This window comes from Rhipicephalus sanguineus, chromosome 9 (genome assembly GCF_013339695.2).
Source record: "Rhipicephalus sanguineus isolate Rsan-2018 chromosome 9, BIME_Rsan_1.4, whole genome shotgun sequence".
Taxonomy (NCBI): domain Eukaryota; kingdom Metazoa; phylum Arthropoda; class Arachnida; order Ixodida; family Ixodidae; genus Rhipicephalus; species Rhipicephalus sanguineus.
The window spans coordinates 7,870,240-7,887,927 of record NC_051184.2 but is presented as its reverse complement, the minus strand read 5'-3'; the positions used below and the strand labels follow the sequence as shown (position 1 = coordinate 7,887,927).

Here is a 17,688-nt window from a genome sequence, read left to right as displayed (position 1 = left end):
CGATCCATTTGTTTCCGGTATTGGACGTCGGGAACGGCCCCAGTAAGTCCATCCCGATTTGCTGGAACGGCCGTCGAGGTGGCTCGATAGGCTGCAGAAGTCCGGCTGGCCTAGTGGGCGGTGTCTTGCGTCGCTGACAGTCCCGGCAGGTCTTCACGTAACGAGTGACGTCGGCGGAAAGGCGCGGCCAGTAGTACTTCTCCTGTATTCTTGCTAGCGTGCGAGAAACACCCAGGTGTCCAGCCGTCGGGTCGTCGTGCAGAGCCTGGAGGACCTCTGGCCACAATGTCGAGGGTACCACGAGAAGGCAATCAGCTCGAAGCGGTGAGAAGTTCTTTAGGAGAACACCGTTGCGCAAGAAAAATGACGCCAGTCCCCGCGTGAATACCTTAGGAACAACGGTGGTCCTGCCCTCGAGGTATTCCACAAGGCCCCTGAGTTCTGGATCCGTTCGCTGTCGTTCGGCGAAGTCGTCGGCACTTATGATTCCCAAGAAGGAGTCGTCCTCCTTGTCGTCCTGCGGCGGTGGGTCGACGGGGGCGCGAGACAGGCAGTCAGCGTCGGAGTGTTTCCTTCCGGACTTGTAAACGACGGTAATGTCGAATTCTTGAAGTCGTAGGCTCCACCGTGCGAGGCGACCTGAAGGGTCCTTCAAGTTAGCTAGCCAACACAATGCGTGGTGGTCGCTCACAACTTTGAAGGGCCTGCCGTAGAGGTAGGGGCGAAACTTGGATGCAGCCCAGATGATCGCTAGGCACTCCTTTTCTGTTGTGGAATAGTTCGTTTCTGCCTTTGATAGCGACCGGCTAGCATAACTGATGACCCTTTCCTGCCCGTCAGTCTTCTGCACAAGGACGGCGCCGAGTCCTACGCTGCTTGCGTCGGTGTGGATTTCCGTATCGGCGTATTCGTCGAAATGTGCTAGTATCGGAGGCATCTGAAGGCGTCGTTTCAGTTCTTCAAATGCTTCGATTTGCGCCGTTTCCCACTTGAATGGCACGTCGGTCTTCGTGAGGTGAGTTAGCGGTTCGGCGATTCGTGAAAATTCCTTGACAAAGCGCCTGTAGTAGGCGCACAAGCCGAGAAAACGGCGCACGGCTTTCGTGTCGGTGGGGGGCGGGAAGGCAGCGATGGCAGCTGTTTTCCACGGGTCTGGGCGAACACCACCCTTGCTGATCACGTGACCCAAAAACAGCAGCAGCTCGTATGCAAAGCGGCACTTTTTAGGCTTCAAGGTGAGGCCAGAAGTCTTGATTGCTTGTAGTACAGTGTCAAGGCGCCGGAGGTGTTCGTCGAAGCTTGAGGCAAACACAATGACGTCGTCCAAATACACAAGGCAAGTCTGCCACTTCAATCCAGCCAGCACGGTGTCCATAACGCGCTGGAACGTCGCAGGTGCCGAGCAAAGACCAAAGGGCATAACCTTGAACTCGAAGAGGCCGTCTGGTGTTATAAAGGCAGTCTTCTCTCGGTCTCTCTCGTCGACTTCGATTTGCCAATAGCCGGTCTTGAGGTCCATCGACGAAAAGTACCTCGCGTTGTAGAGTCGATCCAGGGTGTCGTCTATCCGTGGGAGAGGGTAGACGTCCTTCTTCGTGATTTTGTTCAGGCGGCGATAATCGACGCAGAAGCGTAGGGTTCCGTCTTTCTTCTTCACTAACACCACAGGTGACGCCCATGGACTCTTCGACGGCTGGATGATGTCGTCGCGTAGCATTTCGTCGACTTGTTTCTTTATAGATTCGCGTTCTCGCGTTGAAACTCTGTACGGGCTCTGCTGGAGTGGCCTGGCATTTTCCTCTGTTATGATGCGATGTTTTGCGACTGGGGTCTGGCGGATTCTTGACGATGACGAAAAGCAGTCCCTGTATTTCGAGAGCAGGGTTTTGAGCTGTTCTTGTTTATGCTTCGGAAGGCTAGGATTAACGTCGAAAACTGGTTGAGAAGCTTGGTTCGTCGTTGTTGGCTAGGAAGAATCGGCGATGGCGAAAGCCATCGACGTAGCCGTGATTTCTTCGATGTAGGCGACTGTCGTGCCTTTGTTTACGTGCTTATACTCGTTGCTAAAATTTGTGAGCATCACTGTTGCTTTGCCTCCCCGCAACTCTGCTATTCCTCTTGTGACGCAAATCTCGCGGTTAATCAACTGGTGCTGGTCGCCTTCAATGACGCCTTCCAGGTCTGCTACTTTCTGAGAGCCGACGGAAATGATGACGCTGGAGCGAGGGGGAATGGTGACTTGGTCTTCCAGCACATTCAAGGCATGCTTCCCTGGCGGCGTGTACCGCGGTAATGCTTTTTCTGTAGATAGTGTTATCGACTTCGATCTGAGGTCGATGACTGCACCATGAAGGCCTAAGAAGTCCATACCAAGGATGACATCTCGGGAGCAATGCTGAAGGACTACGAAGCTTGCGGGATAAATCTGGTTGTTGATGGAGACCCTCGCTGTGCAGATTCCTGCCGGCGTTACTAGGTGACCTCCCGCTGTGCGGATTTCGCGGCCTTCCCAGGCGGTCTTGACTTTCTTCAGCTTCGTCGCGAACGGTCCACTGATGACAGAATAGTCGGCTCCAGTATCGACGAGAGCGGTGACGTTGTGGCCGTCGATGAGAACGTCGAGGTCACTCGTTCGTCGCCTACCGTTTCGATTTGGTCGCGGCGTCGGATCATGGCTACGTCGGTTTGTCCCGCTGCTTCGTCGTTGTGTCGTCAGGTCTTCTTCGGGCCGTGAAGTTTCGACGTCAGGGCTTCGTTCGGCTTGCGGCGTGTTCTTTAGATGTCGTTGCGGCGTTGTCGTCGGCGGCGGAGGATCTTCGGTATTTCGTCGTACAGCAACCGCACCTCCATCGGTTGCTGCCCTTAGTTTTCCGGATACGGGCTGGGTGACCGGCCTCGCGTTGGGCCAGTGTATGGTCGGCGTTGGGGGGAGACGTAGCGGCCTGGCGACGGCGAACGGGAAGGTTGTCGGGGCGTCCATTGCGTTCCCGCGAGGTAGTCGGCGATGTCGTGTGGTCTTTCCCCTCGCTGTGGACGCGGCGCGTCGATGGCGAACCCACGCAGTCCCATCTGTCGTTACTGGCAGCGGCGGTAAGTGTGGCCAGCTTCCCCGCAATGGTAGCAGAGTGGGCGGTGGTCGGGGGTGCGCCAAACGTCGGTCTTTCTCGGCGTGTATAGCTGGCCGGCTGGTGGGCGGTATGACGTCGGTGGCGGCGGCGCCTGGCGGCGGAACTGCTGGGGTGGCGCGGCGTCTTGACGTGGGCGAGGAGGGGGGGCGTTGCGTCGGGCTGCAGCGGCATAGCTCACTGCTTGCGGCTGTGGCTGCGCTGACTCGGGGGTGCCCAGAGACTGCTGTATTTCCTCTCGGACGATATCAGCGATCGAGGCAACTTCAGGCTGTGGTAAGGGTAAAAGCTTGCGCAGTTCTTCCCGCACGATCGCTCGGATCGTTTCACGCAGGTCGTCGGAGCCGACGGCATGAACAGCTGGGCTGTCTTGAATCGATCGGCGATTGTACTGGCGGTTGCGCATTTCCAGGGTCTTCTCAATCGTCGTCGCCTCTGAGATGAATTCTTGGACTGTCGAGGGTGGGTTCCGCATCAGCCCAGCGAAGAGCTCTTGCTTTACCCCTCGCATGAGCAACCTGACTTTCTTGTCCTCGGGCATGGCTGGGTCACCGTGGCGGAACAGTCTGGTCATTTCCTCTCCAAAGATGGCAACACTTTCATTTGGAAGTTGGACCCGCGTCTCTAGCAAGGCTGCGGCCCTTTCTTTTCTGACGACGCTTGCAAACGTCTGCAGAAAAGCGCTGCGAAAGGCGTCCCAAGTTCGAAGAGTGGACTCCCGATTCTCGAACCAGGTCCTTGCTGCGTCTTCGAGGTAAAAGTAAACGTGACGCAGCTTGTCCTCGGAGTCCCAGTTGTTGAATGTTGAGACCCTTTCGAAAGTCTCGAGCCAGGTGTCCGGGTCTTCGAATGACGACCCGCGGAAGGTTGGCGGCTCCTTGGGCTGCCGGAGTAGGATCGGCGCAGGCTGCACGGGGTCGGTCATCGTCGCTGCGGTGGGTGTTGGGACCTTGGGCTGCCTGGTTTGTTCGGGAAGGAGCCCGTGCTCTGGCTGCAGTCCCTTCTGCCTGCGGCTTGTTCGACGATCCGGGTATTCTTTGCTGTCGTCCTCCTCGCGGCTTGAGCTTGGGTCAGCGCTTCGCGGGGGCGTCCGGATCATGGAAGAAGCAGCACCTCCACCAGATGTCACGTGGTCGTGACGTCGACGAAGACAGCAGTCGGCGTTTGCAGGATGAAACTGTTTATTTGGCCGAACTTGTGGCCGGAAAATGAGAACTAGAGCTACAGCAATACACGCTGTACAATGATAGCGGCGAACAGGGCGTCGTCCGTCGATCAACTGACAAGCGGTCAATCGCGTCGGCTTTTATACAGGCGGTATCGAACTTTCCAGCAATATCGCTGGTCGCGGCGTTATCTCTAGACAAAGCTGGAACATTCGCGTGCGGGGCGCAATCTTAACAGAACGATCTACTATAGACGTGAAGCTTCTCGAACAATGCTTCGCGGACAGCGTCGAGCGTTGATAACCGTCCCTGCCGGTCAAACTTGAATACATCAAAACAAGACAAGAAGTGGGCGTGGCAATATATAGAGGGCAATTAAGAATTAATTAACAGACTGCGTGTAGCGGGGCAATTGGCATTCGAAAATGCGAAAGACGTTTCCTATTCTGTTGACGTCAATAGGAATTCTCACTTACTTGCGCAAGGCGTGTCTGCTGTTAGCGTAGAACAGCGACAATATTTACTATTTTACAGTGCGGCCCACGTGGTTCGTATAGGCGGTATTCAAATCTCCTGGGAAACCACACGCTTTGTAGCGCGATGCTGCAATTTTACGCAGATATGTCTCCAAATCCTGGGAATGAATCAGTTCGGAATTACCAAGCCAAAAGATCCCACTGGAACAAGACTGCAACATGACCATGTGACTTCCTCACGCACCTGCAGGTTTCGTGTCTGCACGACGTAGGCGGCCGTGGCGAAGAACAGCCCGAAGGGTGCGTACACAAGTATGAAGTGCACCAGGTACATCATGGCGTTGCTGAAGCCGATGAAGAAACCCAGGAGCGTACCGCTGCCTCCGTGAGCCGACAGGACAAAGCCCAGCATGGCGCAGAAAATCAACAAGCTCCCCTGGTGACCGACAAGCCTCGAAGAACTGGCGACGTGCAAGCCAGTCTTGTCTGCATATACATAAGTCGTCAAAGACTTACCGCGGAATGCAAAGGTTTCGGGGTTAGGCTCCAACAGGCGGCAAGCTGTTTTATTGCGATAGCAATTATAGCACTTAGTCTCTCACCTCGTATGCAAATTTACTACGAACGTTGATTTTGCCAGACCTGTAAGATCGAACAATGGTAATGTCCGTTCTTGATGACCGAGGTAAGAGTTGAAAATGAACATTTTTTTTTTCAACATTGCCTACGTTTTCGAACTTTTGCACGAAAAATAAAAATAAGAATCGAATGCAACTCTCGCGCCTTCTTCTGTCTTTTATGTTTGTGTATCACTCATCGTTGCACTAAAAAATGTTTTCGAGATGGAACTCGGAAACTCACCAATAATAATAATAATTCGCCAATAATAATAATATGAAGAAGAATTCCACCAATAGTAATAATTAAGCCGCATTAGATGCAACAAATCCGGTACAAATAATTCAAATCGGCTCAGCAGTTACAAGAAGAAATTTCCTGTACTTCACGCGCAGGTGATCGCGGGCAGGTATGCGAGAAAGTGCTTTTTCTCAAACATATCAATTTTTTTTCAGAACTTACTCGGAAAGGGCACTGGTTCATCTGCGTCCTGCAAATAAAAAAAAATGTGTGCAGAGAAATGAAGCATGTGCTTAAAACTTACCTGGCATATTAATTTTTTTTTATTCTCATGTGCATTTAGTTGCATGCCTTCCCCATTTCTTTACCGATTACTACATCGGTGTTTCTAAACACTTCCGTTTGATTATAACTTGTTCCAGTGCCCTAGCTTTCCTTTTTTTACGCACAATAATAAATACCCGTGCTCGTTCGTACATGCTACCTTAGTTCTTGTTGTCTCCAACGCTGCCTAATATATTCAATTTTAATGTACATGCTGTTCCACACTTTGGGGAAAACTCGCAGCGCTTTGCAACGTGCTCCGAGTTTTCCCCAATGTGTGAAACAGCCTGTACACCGAGCTTTTTATTTGACTTATCCGCCTCTATGATGTTTGCTAATCCTTGAGTGTATTGCACTTTTCCTCTTACCGTTATATGCACATACATTACTCCTCCTGCTGGGAATTGACTTTCAGCAACAAGAAGAACAGTGCAAACGAGTAACACAGTGCAACACAACAACAGTTCAATCGACTGAGGACATCAAAGTAATAAGTCCTGTTCCGATTCTGTAAATGCATAACGAAGTGTGCAGTATGCATAAAGGCTTTAGCCTTTATGTGTTACAACAGAGTGTAACATGCTGCCGAATTTTTTCATTGACTACAAAACTTCATTTAAAATCCGTATAGGTTTCGTTTGTAACTCCAGCCCACATTCAGGTGAATTAACTTTTTTTTTTCTAAATTACATAACGCAGCGATACAGATGACGCGTTGAAACTTCACAGTTCATTATGAGAAGCGTCGTGGTCCGATTTAATCTCGGGCACTTCATTTCAAGTAGAGAAGTTTTATACGAACACAACCTGAGGTTCTTTAACAACGTTCGACACCACATTTTACGTATCCATAGGTGACACGCGTGAAATAAGATTCCATTGCGTGAAATAAGATTAGTAGCCTCTGCTACTTCCACTAGCGTCTGCACAGTACCCCATTATCGTCCAAGAAATAAGATGATATCGAACTTTCTTGTTAAACGCAGAGTGAGTAATGGAGGCGAAAATGCTTGAGGCCTGTGTGCTTAGATTTAGGTGCAGGTTAACGAACCCCAGGTGGTCGAAATTTCCGGAGCCCTCCACAACGGCGTCCCTCAGTAATCACATCGTAGTTTTGGGACGTTAAACCCCAAACAATCTATAGCAGAGTGAGTACTCACTGAGTGTATAAATGTTTCCACGATGTTATCCGGAAATACAGTCCTGTTGAAAACATGAATTGCACACAAATAAATTTCTGCAGTGGCAGTACTGATAACAGCGGCATATAAATGTGTCACACATGCTGCGACACCGTCATCAGGAATGGAAATAAGGCTGATTCAACGTGAATATAGCTTACATAAAAGAATGACAATAACGCGCACAATGTCATTGACGTAGCTCTGAACAAGTGAGCTAAGGGAACTGCGGAGCGAATTTTTCTTCCAAGCCCGAACCATACTTCTCTCAGCAGTAACATATGCAAGAAACATCGTAGCACTGCTTTTGCCATGGAGGAAGAATCATTGTGTCACTAGGAGCGAGCATTACGTCACTAGGAGCAAGGACTACGTCACGAAATCTGCGTCGGAAAGCAAACTCTCCGTGAAACCCCCTTCGCTCTTTCCGAAGCAGTACCGGCCCCACACGTGACCTCTCAAAGACACTGCTTTAACAATTTTCACAGTTCTAAAGCTATGAATTTCTGGCGACGTTGTTTGTCCAAATAATGGCGGTGTTGTAGCTCCTGCAAAACAGCGTGCACAAGCGCAGTTTGCTAGCTTGCACTATGACGCCGAAAATGGTATAGCTCGGCTCTCGCGGTATAAACACGTACAACTGATGTGCAGCTAGAACTTTACGTTCCCTTGAACTACGACCGAATGCCGCCATTAGGCGGACGACCGTGCACTGCAGACAAGCGCACTTACGAATTCGGCTGCGCTACCGTAGCTTTGCCTGCACTGCAAGCGAGCCTTGACATGGGATCACGTGGTCAGCCGATACCCGTTTTTCTTTTTCTTTCTTTCTTTCTTTCTTTCTTTCTTTCTTTCTTTCTTTCTTTCTTTCTTTCTTTCTTTCTTTCTTTCTTTATTTATTTATTTCTTTCATTTATTTATTTATTTATTTATTTATTTATTTATTTATTTGTTTATTTAATTGTGTTGCGGTATATGCTCTCTTCTGCTAGCGCACCCTATCGTGAGGTCAAGTGAATCCACACTAACTTGTCATAAGTATAACTCATAACTTGTCATCCTACGTTATTATCGCTGTCTCTTCTCTCATTTGTCCCACTAGCGAGCGCTGCACGGAATTTCATCATGAACACCAGCCAACAAGCCCGCCTTACCACCTTACTCTCATCCCACCCTCTTCTCGCCTCCCAACACTAATCCACCCTTCTCTTCTTCCCATTGGTACTTAGCAACATAGGCGTGCGCACAGGGGGGGGGGGGCGCCTCCCCTAATCACCTAACAGGGGGGCGCTAAGTCAGCCCCAGGCATTGACATAATAGGGAGGGGGGGGGCGCTGCGACGAACCTTCGCCCCCCATGAAGCGGAACCCTGCGCACGCCTGTGCTTAGCAATGCTCCCAAAACATAGCTCCACATTCCCGCTCCTGCAGGAACACATCAATGGCAAGTGAACGACCTGGCGACGTCGAAGAGCAAGTCCGCGGCGGTGCCGTTCTGCGCCGGCTCGTACAGTCGCGCGTGAGGTGGCACGGCGTCGAGCATGCGTTGTAGGTCGCCGGCCTCGAGGGCGCGACCCGGCTGTACCGCGAGCGTGGTCAGCACGGCGTTCGCCTGAGACGCCAGCTTGACGACCAGGGCGTAGATGAGGGCGAAGCAGGCGACGCGCATGGAAAGCGTCCGCTGAAGCGAAGCCGATGCGGCGATCACGCTCGACGCGCTCAGAGGGAGTGCAGCCTCGCGCAGCAAACGCCTCAGTATTTCGCCCGGAAAGCCCAGGTACATTACCTGCAATGCAATCGACTAGTACTGCAGATTGGTCAAGTTGGTGCGCTGAAATGTCGCTTTGCTTAGCGCTCATCCTGTTGCCTGTCATTTTCTTCTTTGCTATTGTCTCTTTCCTCCATGTTCAAACTGAGCTGCGCTGTAGCAAAACGACCTGCAATGCAGTAACGCGCTCGCTGTTCACCGGTCAGGACGCCTCGCATTCTCCAGTTGTAAGGCCTTGTCAGGGAAGGCACGCGGGGCTGGTCCCCAACACCAATATTTAAGGGGAAAGGGGGAATGTTGTATTCATCCTAAGGGCGCTTGACTGTAGCGCGAAATAAGACTTAGAAAATTCAATATTTTTAAAGCTGGGCGAGTTGGTGATTGATCATCATACCGTATAAGTGAATTAGATTAATATTAGGTAAAGTATTATGAGGTAATTGAATATGTATAAGGATTCCAACGGTCACGCTCTTCATCAAGTTATCCATTTCAGCTCCCGGTTTACGCATATGTATGTTACTATAGCAATACATCTTATCTCGTTGCTACCCTCGTCTCTATATTTTTAAAATGTCTAAGCTACGCATGCCAAGACCTATCGCTAATCGCTTGTGTGCGCGATGTATGTTCTATGATGAGAGTGCATTTGACTTGTTATATATATTGTTAAGCTGTTTATTGGACGGCACTCGGCGACAATGCACTATGGCGACAGGCAAGGCAAAAGCACGGGCTCCGAGCGCGAGTGGGGTTTAGAAGAGGACGACCCACTAGGAGCCGCTGGAGAGCGCAACCGTTAAGCAGTACCACTTGCTTCGCCACAATTACCCCGGGTACGAAAAGGGAGCCGTCCGGCGACCTAACAGCTCGTTACTATGAGTGGGTCATAGTAGGCTTTGAGGCGCTCCACGTTGACTATGTCGAGCCCTCGACGGCGCATGTCCGAAGCTGGTTCGATGGGTTCGATCAGGTAGTTGCCCGGGGATGTGCGCTCGACGACCCGGTAGGGGCCTTCGTATTTCGGCAGTAGTTTTGAAGAGAGGCCGGTTGCAGTGGTAGGGACCGAGAGCCATACGAGCGCTCCGGGGAGGAACGTGGACTCAGAAGTGGTGGTGCCACCGCGAAGGCTCTTCTGCCGCTCTTGTTCGTGCGTTGTAAAGGCCTTTGCAAGCTCGCGACACTCTTCAGCAAGCCTGGCTGTGTCAGAAATAGGCGCACAACCAGATGGATCCGGCTTGTAGGGTAGTATCGTGTCAATGGTGTGCAACGGGTGCCTTCCGTACAACAGGAAGAAGGGTGAAAAACCAGTAGTGCTCTGAGGGGCGGTATTATAGGCGTAGGTGACGAAGGGCAGAATGGCATCCCAATTTGTGTGATCGGCGGCGACGTACATTGAGAGCATGTCGCCGAGCGTGCAGTTGAAGCGTTCGGTTAGGCCATTCGTCTGCGGGTGGTAAGCAGTAGTTTTGCGACGAACAGCATGGCACTCTTTGAGAATGGCTTCGACGACTTCCGACAAGAAGACACGGCCTCGATCGCTGAGAAGCTCCTGGGGTGGACCGTGACGCAGCATGAATCGGTGTAGCAGGAAGGAGGCAACATCACGCGCTGTAGCCGCTGGGAGAGCAGCGGTTTCGGCGTATCGCGTTAGATGGTCAACGGCGACGATGGCCCAACGGTTACCAGCCGACGTCAGAGGAAGTGGTGCATACAAATCGATGCCCACGCGCCCAAACGGACGGTTGGGGCAAGGTAATGGTTGTAGACCGACTGGTGACACGTGCGTTGAAGGTTTTCGGCGTTGGCAATCGAGGCAGGAGCAGACGAACTTCTGCACGTAGCGGTACATCCCTCGCCAGAAGTATCGTTGTCGAATGCGGTGGTAAGTTTTGGATACCCCAGAGTGCGCGCATTGCGGATCAGAGTGGAAGGACTCGCATATTTCAGCACGCAGACTTCGGGGTATCACAAGTAGCCACTGGCGGCCGTCGGCGTTGTAATTGCGTCGGTGCAGTAGGTCGTCATGAATGGCGAAATGGTGGGCTTGACGACGCAACGCGCGAGTGGTTGGTGTTGTCGACGGATCAGTGAGCAAGTCTATTAGCGAAGCGATCCATTTATCCTTGCGCTGCTCGGTAGCGATGGTGTGAACATCGATAGAAGAAACAGCATTGTGAGACACTGAGCAGGAGGAATTGTCGTCAGGCAAGGGGGAGCGCGAGAGGGCGTCGGCGTCAGCATGCTGACATCCGTTGCGGTACAGCACGCGGATGTCGTAGTCTTGTAGGCGAAGTGCCCAACGGGCGAGACGGCCCGAGGGATCCTTCAATGACGACAGCCAGCATAGTGCGTGGTGATCGGTGACGACATCAAATGGGCGACCATACAAATAAGGTCGGAATTTTGTAAGGGCCCAGATGATCGCCAGGCACTCTTTTTCCGTGACAGTGTAATTGGTCTCGGCTCTAGTAAGCGTACGACTTGCGTAGGCGACGACATATTCGGGGAACCCTGGTTTGCGTTGCGCAAGAACAGCACCGAGGCCTACACCGCTGGCGTCCGTGTGTACCTCCGTTGGGGCCGCAGGGTCGTAGTGGCGTAGTATGGGAGGAGACGTCAACAAACGACGGAGCTTTGCGAACGCGTCGTCGCATTCGGTCGACCACGAATGTAGGAACCCGTTACTTCCAAGGAGCTTCGTCAGCGGCGATATGATGGTGGCAAAGTTGCGTATGAAACGTCGAAAATAGGAGCACAGGCCTACGAAACTGCGCAGTTCTTTGACGGACGGAGGTTTGGGAAATTCGGCCACGGCCCGAAGCTTGGCCGGATCGGGAAGGATTCCGTCCTTGGACACGACGTAGCCTAGGATTGTCAGCTGCCGTGCTGCAAATCGGCACTTCTTCAGGTTCAGTTGGAGGCCGGCGTTGGTCAAACGTGTCAAAACATGCCGCAGGCGTTGAAGATGCGTGGAGAAGTCCGGAGCGAAAACGACGACGTCGTCCAGGTAACACAAGCACGTGTGCCATTTCAAGTTGCGCAGAACGGTGTCCATCATGCGCTCGAAGGTCGCGGGCGCATTGCACAGACCAAACGGCATGACGTTGAACTCGTACAAGCCGTCGGGCGTGACAAAGGCTGTCTTCGGTCGAGCGTCATCAGCCATGGGTACTTGCCAGTACCCCGAGCGCAAATCGAGAGATGAAAAGTATTCCGCTCCTTGGAGGCTGTCAATCGCGTCGTCGATTCGCGGCAGTGGATAAACATCCTTCCGAGTGATCTTGTTGAGCCTTCGGAAGTCGACACAGAAGCGCACGGAACCGTCCTTCTTGGCAACGAGAACCACAGGAGACGCCCACGGGCTGTCCGAGGGTCGAATAACGTCGCGTCGAAGCATATCGTCCACTTGCTCATTAATTACCCGACGTTCTGTGGGAGACCCGCGATATGGACGTTGCCGCAGTGGTGGTTGGGCGCCAGTGTCGATGCGATGCGTAACAGCGGACGTGCGGCCGAGAGAAGTTTGCCCGACATCGAAAGAACGAAATTCTTCCAACAGGCACAGAAGCTGGGAACGCTGGACCGACGTAAGGTTGTCAGCAATGGAGGGACCAAATACATCCGCGGGTGAAGAATCAGACGTGGAAACGGCACTGATGGTACGGGAACTCGTGCAGTGCGAGTCATCGGGTGCGTCCAGAATTTGTGCGTCTTCGAGGGGCTCCACTCTGCCGAGACATTCCCCTCGCACCAACGTAACAATGTGCGGGGATGGGTTGGTAACAAAAATAGCGGTGCTACCCTGAGTGACTTGCACGGTCGCGAAAGGTACCAGCAACCCTTTCCTAGTGCAAACGCGGTCAGATGGCGAAAGGAGTGCAATTGTGTCGCAGAGACCGTCGCAGTAAACTGGCACAGCCGTCGACGAGTTCGGAGGAACCTTGGTATCGTCTTTGACGAGGGTCTTGGTGAATGCCGATGGACTGTCTGCCGGCGTCAAATGTGAGAACGGTGAGAGTTCGAGGGCGGCTGGTGCGCAGTGAATTATGGCGTCGTGGCGGGAGAGAAAATCCCATCCCAGGATGACATCGTGGGAGCATGCAGGAATTATGATGAACTCGACGTCGTACAGAACGTCCTGAATGACGACGCGAGAAGTGCATACTGCTGTAGGCCTAATACTCTGGGAGCTGGCGGTACGGAGGGACATCCCAGAAAGTGGCGTCGTCACTTTTCGAAGTAAGCGGCTAAGTTTTGCGTCCATAACGGATACGGCGGCTCCAGTGTCGACAAGGGCAGATGCGCGAACACCGTCCACAAACACGTCTATGACATTCGATGGACTTCGCTGAGGGCTTTTACAGTTCGATAGCGTCGCAGCCCTTGCCTCGTGGACTGCGACGACTAGTTTTCCTGCTCTCGTGCGACAGAACGTGGCCGCATTGGTGACAGTGAGCGACGGCGTGGAGACGGAGAGCGGCGAGTGGATGGAGCTGTGGGAGGCGGCGTTTGCTGAGCGGCGTCTTGAGGCATGGTAGGCGGCAGAGTACGGGAACGAAGCTCCAGGGGCATTGAATGGGAGCACAGCACTCTCCACCAATTTGTTAAGCTTGTTAAGGTGTTTAATAAACAGTACTCAACGACAATGAGTAATGGCGACAGTCACGGCAAGGCACGAACTCTCTGCGCGAGCGGCGTTCTTTTTCAAGCAACCAAAGAGGGCGACCCACTAGAAGGCGCTGGAGAGGGTAACCCATTACCATGTCCCAAGGCTTCTCTACAATTACCCCGGGTACGAAAAGGGAGCCGTCCGGCGACCTAACAGCTCCTCACTATGACTGGGTCATAGTAGGCCTTGAGGCGCTCCACGTTGACAATGTCGCGCCCTCGACGGCGCATGTCCGAAGCTGGTTCGGTGGGTTCGATCAAGTAGTTGACCGGGGATGTGCGCTCGACGATCCGGTATGGGCCTTCGTATTTCGGCAGCAGTTTTGAAGAAAGGCCACTTGCAGTGGTAGGGACCGAGAGCCATACGAGCGCTCCAGGGAGGAACGTGGGTTCAGAAGTGGTGGTGCCATCGCGAATGCTCTTCTGCAGCTCTTGTTCCTGCGTCGTAAATGTCTTGGCAAGCTCGCGACACTCTTCAGCGAGCCTGCACCACCAAATTGTTAAGGTGTTTAATAAACAGTACTCAACGACAATGAGTAATGGCGACAGTCACGGCAAGGCACGAACTCTCTGCGCGAGCGGCGTTCTTTTTCAAGCAACCAAAGAGGGCGACCCACTAGAAGGCGCTGGAGAGGGTAACCCATTACCATGTCCCAAGGCTTCTCTACAAGCTGTTTATTGGACGGCACTCGGCGACAATGCACTATGGCGACAGTCAAGGCAAAAGCACGGGCTCCGAGCGCGAGTGGCGTTTAGAAGAGGACGACCCACTAGGAGTCGCTGGAGAGCGCAACCGTTAAGCAGTACCAATTGCTTCGCCACAATATATATATATATATATATATATATATATATATATATATATATATATATATATATATATATATATATATATATATTCACAAAGCGCGCTACTTCGCCTATAAAGTGTGATAAAGACTTACGAAAGTTACGCACGCACAAGGAACACCGGGCATATCTCCTTTCTTGCTTTTGAAGCCGTATTTATTAGTGTGGTTTTAATAAAGTCATATTTGCGAGCAGCTGCACCATTGTTCGTCGTCCTTCTTTGTGTGTGTGTATGTGCTGTGATTGGTTCCTAGGGCATCACGATTACCATTAGATCCATTTAAGCCAAAATTTCAGTCGAACTCTTCCGCAGTCACTGAATGAACGCGCAGGGCCTGGCGGACGATTAAAAAAAAACGGTGGCCTGCGCGATTTTATTGCTATGCAAAGCGCGGAGATAGGACACGGTCGACGTCCCGTCCTCTTTAGCCGATCTCTAACCCTGAACACGGACAAAGGAGAAGCCGCAGTAGTCGGCCGATATACGACCGCTCACTTGTCGACTTTTTTGATACAGTCCCTGACCTATAAGCCAGAAAAAACGGAAGTGCACAAGAATGCAAGTGCATATGAGCTCGAGGTCATCAGTCGCTTTTTACATTGGGAATGCTTTTGACATATTGCGAATCCTGAGGGAGTTTGGAGGGAGGGGGGGGGGATAATAATGTAGATGAAGGCACCTTATTATGAACCCTACTCCAGAGCTTATTATCAACCCTACTCCAGAGCAGATGATTTCACAGGCCACATAAGTTCGCAGTGAAGAGTATACATACCATAGCAAACCATATACAATGCAAACTTTGCCTTAACAAGCACGCAGACCAGGCTGAGTGGCAGCTAATATCATTGGCGTTTCGAAGACTGCATATGACAGCAGTTGCATGAAACAGCTTTTCTAAAACCATAGATCTGCGCACACTAAATAGGGTCTAGCCCTGCAGAGTTACTCAGGGCTTACTCCTGGTAGAAATTCAGGAGAAGGTGGCAGCTTGAAGAAATGAGAAATTCTTGAACACGAGGTGTCGCTAGAGCCTACGTTTCGACAAGCGGACTTGTCTTCTTCAAGGCTGCAAATTCTTCAGTTGCAGCACTGAAGAAGACAAGTCCGTTGAGAGATCGTTGTGGGAGCGGGATGAGCTGTTCATGATTGACGATATGGTTTTCTGATCATTGCTGAGTGATAAAGAGGCGTGGATTCCGAGAATAAACTTTAGTTTGAAGCTAGCGCTCGTCTCGTGTCTGTTCCTCGCTTGTGCCTTCGTTTTTTGCGCTACCTGTCCAAGTACGCAATCTTACAAACTCACCCAGATTTCAATTCTTGTAAGACAAGTCCGCCTGTCGATATGAATAAAAACGCGCGAGCGCTGGCGACGAACGCAGCTGAAGCAGAGATGAAACGAGCCGGCCATCTCCGTCGCACGGTGGGCGCATGCGATAACATCACCTCGCGCGCGAGTCCTGCCGTCGATTGCTCCTCAAAAAGAGAGGAAACGTCCCACCCGTCTTTCGTCGGGCGAAGGAGCATGAAGGGGCCTGCGTCACTCGAGCAGCATCTGCGAACTTTAATCATAAGGGCGCGGTTGCGACATCTGGCGCAGGCGTTATCTCGGAGACATCAGTACAAGGCTCGTATAAGTTCTGTGCTCTCTCCGCTTACTTCCCGCTGAGAAGAAAGACAGCACGAAAACTACTTCGCTCCCTGAAGCGGCCGTACTCCCTTGCACCAGCGTTTTGTAGAGTTACGAGAGATCGAATCCAAAAGGGTTAGCTATTGGCCTTACTTCGCATAACATTACAATTTGTTGCTATCGCATTCATTGCTTCGCCCTTGCAGCGAAACTGTGATATTTCTTTAACCAAAACAACTCGCTGCATATACGACTCAGTTATCAGAAAATTTATCCAGTCAACTGAATTTACTGAGTATTGGTTGGCCAATAGTGACTCTCCCAAGACATTCGCAAGGAGAAAAGGGGGTGCAGTCTAGAGGCAGCCACACTTTGTAGTAAACACCACTACGTCTTCCGAGACGACGAGCGTGCGCACGTACGTGGCGTGACGGCCATGGCTTCGTGGACAGGAAGCGCAGCACAATACCCACGGTGACACCGGTGGTGAGGGCCGCGAAAATTGCCACGTTGAAATTGCCGCCGTGAGCGGAACCCGAGCTGCGCGCCTCCTTGCCCGCCGTCATGCCTGCCAAGCTGGCGGCTTGGCTGACATCTTCGGCTTCAGCACGCGGCTGGCACGGCGCAGGCCCAAGAATCGCCTCAACCAGCTCGGCTCGAGGGCTCGCTACCTGGACGGTAAGCTCCATGCGTTTTTTTTTTCCTTCTTTGTGCTACGCAAGTTCAAGTTTATTTGTTGTTATTGCATGTACAAATACGGGCTTACATAATACATACAGCATCAGGAGGTCCCAGAGTGTCAAACTGTCAAGGGAGCTTTCTACCATTAGTGGGGTACATAAAAGGTACAGCAAGACCTAAACCTATAAAAAGGTACAGCAAGACCTACAGCAAGACCTTACAGCAAGACCTAAAAGTGCGAACAAAGAAATAAAAATTGCATTCAATACAGAACAACGTATAGTGAATTAGAAAAGGTTATATATTTATCAAAACAACATTATACAATACCACAAAACGCACATAAGTAGGAATACAAAAAAAAAAATGAAGTGATGATGAAAATAAAATTGCTACAAGTGAACAAAAAGCTCGTTTAACAGTATGTTTGTCATCTCATGTTTAAAAGACTGCAATGAACGAGACGACTTAAGAAGAAAAGGGATATGATTCCAAAGATGAACATCATAGAAGCGAGCTGTAATTCTGCCATAGTTTGATCTGATTATAGGTAAAAAAAGGTTATTATGCTCAGAAAACCTGGTATTATCGTTGTTGACGAGGATATAGAAAGGCATGCTATCTTACCCTCGATTGAGAAGAAAAATATGGCTTAGTATCGAAGCTTGGGCGTGTTGGTTAGACATCGGAGGGGATACAGCGCAAGAGAAAACGAGGACAAGAAAGGCGACGCACACAGAGCGCTGACTTACAACACTTTATTGGTAGAAAGGGAAGGATGAACATTTATACACTTCGCTGACATGCGCCACAACCGGGGCAACTGACGATTTTTTTTTTTTTTTTTTGAACTTTATACATAGAGCAACCATCACTGCGCACACGGGCGTATCACTCATGGTCTGTTTAGATATGATATTTCATGAGATGAAAGTGCTATCGAAGGAGAGCTGATGCAA

General features: G+C 51.2%; 1 protein-coding gene across 2 annotated transcripts in view; it reads right to left on the bottom strand.

The window, feature by feature from the left end:
* The window catches only part of LOC119404329 (neutral amino acid transporter A-like), a 28,275-nt gene extending 11,241 nt beyond the window's left edge, over positions 1–17,034 (bottom strand). Inside the window, exons 1-4 of one of the 2 annotated variants that reach the window (XM_037670878.2) lie at positions 16,471–17,034; positions 7,110–7,152; positions 5,848–5,875; positions 5,012–5,253 (exon numbers count right to left, since the gene is read on the bottom strand). In XM_037670878.2, the coding sequence (XP_037526806.1) occupies positions 5,012–5,179 (168 nt within the window). In that variant the 5' untranslated portion in view covers positions 5,180–5,253; positions 5,848–5,875; positions 7,110–7,152; positions 16,471–17,034. Of the gene's footprint in view, positions 1–5,011; positions 5,689–5,847; positions 5,876–7,109; positions 7,153–16,470 lie in introns of those variants that run through there. The other variant, XM_049418924.1, reaches the window with a different exon arrangement.
* Positions 17,035–17,688: the final 654 nt, after the last annotated feature.